At 40.0% G+C, this 7,829-nt stretch overlaps 1 protein-coding gene across 2 annotated transcripts; it reads right to left on the bottom strand.

Moving 5' to 3' along the window:
• Nucleotides 1–58: 58 nt before the first annotated feature.
• tab1 (TGF-beta activated kinase 1/MAP3K7 binding protein 1) lies at nucleotides 59–7,829 on the bottom strand. 2 transcript variants are annotated; one of them, XM_067374268.1, is made up of 11 exons: nucleotides 7,693–7,829; nucleotides 5,993–6,123; nucleotides 5,765–5,915; nucleotides 5,425–5,511; nucleotides 5,203–5,332; nucleotides 4,965–5,081; nucleotides 4,148–4,259; nucleotides 3,804–3,948; nucleotides 3,153–3,366; nucleotides 2,773–2,926; nucleotides 59–631 (listed from the first exon to the last, which is right to left on the bottom strand). In XM_067374268.1, exons 1-11 carry the CDS (start codon nucleotides 7,723–7,725, stop codon nucleotides 409–411), a joined length of 1,497 nt encoding a protein of 498 aa, XP_067230369.1. In that variant the 5' UTR covers nucleotides 7,726–7,829; the 3' UTR covers nucleotides 59–408. The 2 variants fall into 2 exon arrangements, with proteins under 2 accessions (XP_067230369.1, XP_067230370.1); XM_067374269.1 differs by having other exon boundaries at nucleotides 614–746.

Here is a 7,829-nt window from a genome sequence, read left to right as displayed (position 1 = left end):
GTCTCTGACGCACAGACACGCTGAGGACACAAAAACAGAAGGAAGAAAAATCCAACCAGATGTAATAAGAGCCTCTACTGTTTATTATAGGAAGGTACTAAAACTCAAAGAACACAGAAAACACACACACACACACATGCAGGAGACTCGCTGATCTCACCGAAAACAGACGTCAGACTTCACAGAAGCAGAAAAAGAAAAAATGTGAACTGTTATAAAACTCAAGGACAAGTAATAATAACATAAACGTCACTGCGAATGAACACAATCAATGTCTCCTGTGACACTGTGTGATGCTTTGTTCCCTTTGATACAGTCAGTTGTGCTCTTCGACTAATCCAAAATCATCCTTTAACTGGACCAAGAGCGACATGCTGACTCGAGTCCAGTGCTCACGTACTGCACGCGTCACTGCGGCCCCATCTCTCCCGACAGACCCTGGCCGTCGCTGTGGTCCATTCCCCACAGCCGGTAGAACTGGCTGAAGTCCACGTAGGGCGGCACGCGTCCGGTCTCGTCGGGCTGAGCCGCCTGGCTGCCTCTCTGCCGGAACAGACTGCCGTCTCCGGAGCTGGAGCTGGAGCTCTGCGTGTGCGTGTTGGTCGACTGCAGCGTCGCCGTGGGACTCTGACTAATGGGAGGAGCACAGACAGACAGAGGGGTGGGGTCAGGGTGAGGGACGGGGTCAGAGGCACAGGTGAGGACAGGGGCGGGGTCAGGACTCTCAGTGATGGGCTGTAAGGTGTCTATGGTCAGAGGAATCAGAGGTGTCATTAGACTAGTGTTAAGTGAGGGACCGTGGAGAGAGATTTATGTGTTATTTCCATGTTATAAACACATTCAGCTGTAGGAATTAACAATAGGTGAGGTGCAGGGTTATTATATTTTACTAAAACTATACAAACATTTTCATTACTTAAAATAAAAATAAACATTAACTGAAATACAATCATTTTGCTTAACTTGATGTACAAAACCGATTCCAAAAAAGTTGGGACACTGTACAAATTGTGAATAAATAAGGAAAGCAATAATTTACAAATCTCATAAGCTTATATTTTATTCACAATAGAATATAGATAACATATCAAATGTTGAAAGTGAGACATTTTGAAATGTCATGCCAAATATTGGCTCATTTTGGATTTCATGAGAGCTACACATTCCAAAAAAGTTGGGACAGGTAGCAATAAGAGGCCGGAAAAGTTAAATGTACATATAAGGAACAGCCGGAGGACCAATTTGCAACTTATTAGGTCAATTGGCAACATGATTGGGTATAAAAAGAGCCTCTCAGAGTGGCAGTGTCTCTCAGAAGTCAAGATGGGCAGAGGATCACCAATTCCCCCAATGCTGCGGCCAAAAATAGTGGAGCAATATCAGAAAGGAGTTTCTCTGAGAAAAACTGCAAAGAGTTTGAAGTTATCATCATCTACAGTGCAAAATATCATCTAAAGATTCAGAGAATCTGGAACAATCTCTGTGCGTAAGGGTCAAGGCCGGAAAACCTCACTGGATACCCGTGATCTTCGGGTCCTTAGACGGCACTGCATCACATACAGGAATGCTACTGTAATGGAAATCACAACATGGGCTCAGGAATACTTCCAGAAAACATTGTCGGTGAACACAATCCAGCGTGCCATTCGCCGTTTCTCTGGGTCAAGGCTCATTTAAAATGGACTGTGGCAAAGTGGAAAACTGTTCTGTGGTCAGACGAATCAAAATTTGAAGTTCTTTTTGGAAAACTGGGACACCATGTCATCCGGACTAAAGAGGACAAGAACAACCCAAGTTGTTATCAGCGCTCTTACACATCTGGAAAGGCACCATCAATGCTGAAAGGTATATCCAAGTTCTAGAACAGCATATGCTCCCATCCAGACGTCGTCTCTTTCAGGAAAGACCTTGCATTTTCCAACATGACAATGCCAGACCACATACTGCCTCAATTACAACATCATGGCTGCGTAGAAGAAGGATCCGGGTACTGAAATGGCCAGCCTGCAGACCAGATCTTTCACCCATAGAAAACATTTGGTGCATCATAAAGAGGAAGACGCGACAAAGAAGACCTAAGACAGTTGAGCAACTAGAAGCCTGTATTAGACAAGAATGGGACAACATTCCTATTCCTAAACTTGAGCAACTTGTCTCCTCAGTCCCCAGACGTTTGCAGACTGTTATAAAAAGAAGAGGGGATGCCACACAGTGGGAAACATGGCCTTGTCCCAACTTTTTTGAGATGTGTTGATGCCATGAAATTTAAAATCAACTTATTTTTCCCTTAAAATTATACATTTTATCAGTTTAAACATTTGATATGTCATCTATGTTGTATTCTGAAAAAAATATTGACATTTGAAACTTCCACATCATTGCATTCTGTTTTTATTCAGAATTTGTACAGTGTCCCAACTTTTTTGGAATCGGGTTTGTACTAAAATAACTAAAACTGAAGTAAAAATAATGGGCAAATTATTCCATTTGGAATAATTAGGATTTTAAAAAGTCTTAATGAGCAAAAGAGGTTTCTTATTTATTCCAAACTTTTGACGGTAGTGTATAAAAAAAACTAAAACTAATAGAAATGGCAAAAACACAATTAAACGATAAAAATTTCACTGAAATTAAAATAAAAATGGAAAATGGTGTGTGTGTGTGTGTGTGTGTGTGTGTGTGTGTGTGTGTGTGTGTGTGTGTGTGTGTGTGTGTGTGTGAGAGTGAGTGAGTGTGTGTGTGAGAGTGAGTGAGTGTGTGTGTGTGTGTTACCCAGCAGTGGGTGTGTCTCCCTCCAGTGTGGACGCAGTGTTGGAGCCGTTGGTCAGTGTTCCCTGAGCCGGCATGACGAGAGACAGCATGACGCTGGTCTTACTGGTGCTCTGATGGTTGGAGTACGGCACAGACACCGGGTAGATCCGTCCTCCTGAAACACACACCATCATTCAGAGTCAGTGTGATGATGTAATACTGATAAACACACATTTTGAATTAATACACCTAGCTGTGAAAGACTATACATTTACTTATTTTCAACTATTTATATTTTGTTTTATTTCAACTTTATTTCAATTAACAGAAATGTTTTTAATATTTAACGATTATAACCCTGCTGTGGTGTGAAACAGCTGTTGTGTTTGTGTGTCTTTCACCTTGTGTGGGAGTGAGCGATCCGTCCGCCAGCGGGTAGTTAATGACTCTGATCAGCAGCGTCATGTCTTCATGTCTCGCGCAGTGGGGCGCCCTCTGTCTGCCGCTGACGTACGCGTCATGATGAAGACGTTTGACGCGCTCCACCACCGACTGTGCCGCCGCCTCCAGACTGCACTGCAGAGCCAACTCCGCTGCTACCATGGCAACGATCTCCTGAGAGGGGAACATGGGAAATGTAGTTCAGGATATCAAAACGATTGTTATTGTTTTTGGAGCCTCAGAAATTGGAGAATTTATAGCTCTTATTTAAAGTCACCATGAAATCAATGATGAATTTATTCTAAATGATTTATCGCTGCACATCATTATTGTGTTAAATTCATGTTCTGGTCATCTTGAATCAGAATATCTTCCTCTTGCAGCATCTCTTCTCTTTTCTGATGATGAGGGCGGGGCAACCTGAGATCCACCAATAGCAAACCACAACCTTCCAATCAAAATCAAGCCCCGCCCTACAATTATTCTTGTTTGAGAAGCGCAATTTCCCTTTCAAACATTTATATTCAAACTAATGAACTGCACTAATGCAGTGCAACAGATCTTCAGATACAATAAATTTCATTTTACTCTTTAATTGGCAGATTAATCACCTGGTTGACCTGCTCGGGTCCGTGTGCCGACTCCAGGGCTTTAATAAGCCCCTCGGACATCAGTAACAGGAAGCCAGTCACGCCCTCCAGCGATTGGCCGCCGTGGATCTCAGGCTCGGAGATGATTGGCTTATGCTTTGCTGCACTGAATACAGACACATAACCAAAACAGAACTAGTTTTAATAGAACATAATTTGGAATTGTGGGCATTAATATTAGGAGTTTCTAGCTTCTCATTTTACCAGTTTTCATAATGTATGAAATGCATCATGTGTTAATGTGTATGATGGTGATGCACGTGAACAGATTTTACACTCTTTGAATCCAGCGAGCAGAAACACACCTGAGCACATCGATGTCTGTGTAGTTGAATTTGACTTTGTAGTCTCCGATCCGTCGAGTGCTGCTCTGACCCGAGATCAGTCCGGTCTGCCTCAGACGCACCGGATCCAGACCTGAGAGAGATGATGTCAATCATTCACACATACGACAAACTCAAATGACACACATGCTGTTTACAATCAATCATAATCACAAATAAGTCGCAGCATAAGCATGTAGGGGTCAGGGACCAAATGATCATGTGATGGCACAAAAGAACCTTCGAATCAAACTTTTTGAACCAGTTCAGTTCTTCAGAGCGTTATGAATCGTTTGTGTCGAATCAGCGGTTCGGAGCGCCAAAGTCACGTGATTTCAGCAGTTTGACACGCGATTCGAATCATGATTCGACACAAAAGATTCATAACGCTCCGAATCTTCCTGAAGCAGTGTTTTGAAATCGGCCATCACTAAATAAGTCGTTATTTAGTTTTTTTGGTGCACCAAAAATATTCTCGTGGCTTTATAATATTAATATTGAACCACTGTACTCACATGAACTGATTTAAATATGTTTTTAGTACATTAATGGATCTTGAGAAAGTAACCTATGCAGGCCTCAATGAGCCATTGGATTTCATCAAAAATATCTTAATTTGTGTTCCGAAGATTAATGAAGTCAGGTGTGGAACGGCATGAGGGTGAGTAATAAATGGCATTATTTTCATTTTTGAGTGAACTAACCCTTTAAAACTTGCTCAAAACTTGTGTGAGTGAGAGTGTGTGTGTGTGTGTGTGTGTGTGTGAGAGTGTGTGTGTGTGTGTGTGTGTGTACTAACCCAGCTGGGTGAGTCTGGTCAGCTCATCCTCGTTGTCGGTTGTGTGTGCTCGGCCGATCTGGATCACCTGGTTCTGACCGTCAGCGGTGGTCTTACAGAGAAGAGCCCGATTGGTACCTGAAAACACACACTGATCATCACACAATCCAACAGCAGCGTTTGTGCTGCAGATGTGAAAGATTCCTCAGATCAGGTGTGTGTGTGTGTGTGTGTGTGTGTGTGTGTGAGATGCACATACCGACGTTAGCGATGTAGAGCTTATTATTGAGAATCAGAGCGACTATCGCAGTGGCTCCACCTGAAACCTCCTGCTCTAAAGCCTTCAGCCGCTCCGCCATCTTCTGTGTCTGTGCTGACAGATAAACGCCCTGACACACACACACACACACACACACACACAGAGAGATGGCAGACACTCTTATCCAAAGCATAAGCAGTGATTTGAGTCATTTGTCCTCACCTCAGGAAGCTGTGTTTGCAGATTGGCCTTCTCAGCGAGAGCATCATCAATGGTCTCAAAGTAGCTCTTCTCCACAACATCAAACGCCTGAGAGTTTAAAAGACACGTAATATCATCCACATGACTGAATAATGACACTATTGTGTTCAGTAGAGCTGATTATAGCTGGAATTGTTTCATAGTAATGAAATTCACACTGTTATTGAACGTGTTTACTGGTGTGAGGGCGGGGCAACCTGTCACTCACATCAGATCCCTACATTTGTTCTTGTTTGCGAACCGTTTCACTCACAATAGTGAAGAACAACTTTAAAACTGTGCAGATGTGAAGCTCTGGTACCTGTGACAGGATTCTGCGCACGTCTGCGTCTGTGTGACCGGCGCTCAGCTGACCCAGCAAGAGCTCCGCCGTCAGACACTGAGACACGAAACTGGCCACGCGGCTGCCGTCGTACCCGTTGAACACCCCGTAGAGGAAGCAGCACTCCGTGCTGAGGAGGAAACAGGATGTGACATCAGTTCACACTGAGCCTGCGCAGGCGTCCGCGGCGGCTGTGAGCGACTCTACCTGAAGCGGAAGTGTCCGTCTTCGTTCGGGTGGCTCTGGGTCCCTTTCCCGTCAGGGCCGTACGTGCAGTTTGGGGCCGAACCGACGCCGCACAGCTGACACAGAGGAAGATCGTCCGTCCAGCTCTGATGCTGAAATCACAGCACACACACCTGACCCATCTGTCAATCACACTGACCGTCGACACATCATCAGATCTGAACACAATCTCTGAAGTGCAACGAACAGAAATTATTCATTTACAAATATCACTAACACTTTTATTTTACAGGGTCTTTGTTATCCTTACTATAGTATTAATAGTAAATTATGTAACTAGCCATATATTAAGCATGTTATTAATTAATACTATTAAGTAGTAACAATGACACCTTATAATGATATCTAAATATAATATCTAAACATTATTAAATCAATATACATCTACTTGAAAGTCATGTTTTCTGAAAATGTATAAAAATTAAGTGAGTTTATAAATAAAACGAGAACAAATATCTGCCATTGGGGTCAGAAAAATAATCTTAATTTAAAGGGAAAACAAGATTGTTGAAATTTGTTATTGTTTTATTCATAAACTCGCTTCATTTTTCATTCAAAAAAGACTTAATATTAGTGCTGTCAAATCAATTAATCTAATCTAAAAGTTTGTTTACATAATATATGTGTGTATAAACTCACTCACACACACAAACACACACATATATATATATATAAACAGTACTTTTTTATATGTATGTACATATATATAAAAAACAGTACATTATATGTGTGTGTATATATATATATATATATATATATATAATGTACTGTTTTATACATATGTACACATATATATAATGTACTGTTTATATAATGTATATAAACAGTACATTATATATAAACATATATATAAAAAGTACTATATATATATATATATATATATAGTACTTTTTATATATGTTTATATATAATGTACTGTTTATATATATAAATATATATATATATATATATATATATATATATATATATATATATATATATATAAACAATACATTATATATAAACATATATATAAAAAGTACTATATATATATATAAACAGTACATTATATATATGTACATAAATATAAACAGTACATTATATATATGTATATGTATATATGTATATGTATATGTATATATATATATATATATATATATATATATATATATATATATATATATATATATAGTATACACACATATTAAGTAAACAAACTTATTTTAGATTCGATTAATCGATTTGACAGCACTGTTTAATAACTGTTAATTAGTAATTTTTCTTCTCTAGTAAATGTATCGTGATTCAAGAAAGTTTTATATATTTGTACAGGAAAACAAGAACTTTATTCATAAGACTAAATAACCTTCGAGAAAGACTTTCAGGCAAGATTTGATCAAAAAGGTTTTGACTAGCTTTTCTTTTCTTTTGTAAACATTCATGTAGGTTCAGCTGTCAGTTATTGTGTAATTATATGATGAAGTAATATTTCAGATCATTACACTGAACAAAGTAAACATCGGAATTACTGCAGTAAAGAAAGATGTATTACTGTAGTAACTGTCGCAGCTCAACACACCGACATTAATTCACTCGAGGTCCTTTAATACGTGTGTGTGTTAAACCTATAGATGACCCATCAGTAAATGAGTGTTGATGATTAGAGAAAAGGACTTTCTTACGCTTTGCATCAGACTCCTGCGCTGCGCCGCCATGTTGAGCGGAAGTGTGCGGCGTCAGATCTACAGCTCATCTGCGCGCATGCGCGACTCAGCTTCAGACAGCTCATGACTGTGAGATCTGCTGGAGAATCTGTCAG

The sequence above is a fragment of the Chanodichthys erythropterus genome, chromosome 21, assembly GCF_024489055.1.
Source record: "Chanodichthys erythropterus isolate Z2021 chromosome 21, ASM2448905v1, whole genome shotgun sequence".
In the NCBI taxonomy this organism is placed as follows: Eukaryota; Metazoa; Chordata; class Actinopteri; order Cypriniformes; family Xenocyprididae; genus Chanodichthys; species Chanodichthys erythropterus.
Note: the sequence above shows the minus strand (reverse complement) of the source record. Positions and strands in the feature narration are given on the sequence as shown.

Bases quoted from the DNA above. Each gene is read 5' to 3' on its own strand.
- tab1 (XM_067374268.1), bottom strand. From the start codon at position 7,725: ATGGCGGCGCAGCGCAGGAGTCTGATGCAAAGC. The intron at 5,333-5,424 runs GTGAGGACAAAT...TGTGTGTGTCAG, and splicing joins TGCAAACACAGCTTCCTGAG to GGCGTTTATCTGTCAGCACA. The intron at 4,260-4,964 runs GTTAGTACACAC...CATCTCTCTCAG, and splicing joins GACCAGACTCACCCAGCTGG to GTCTGGATCCGGTGCGTCTG.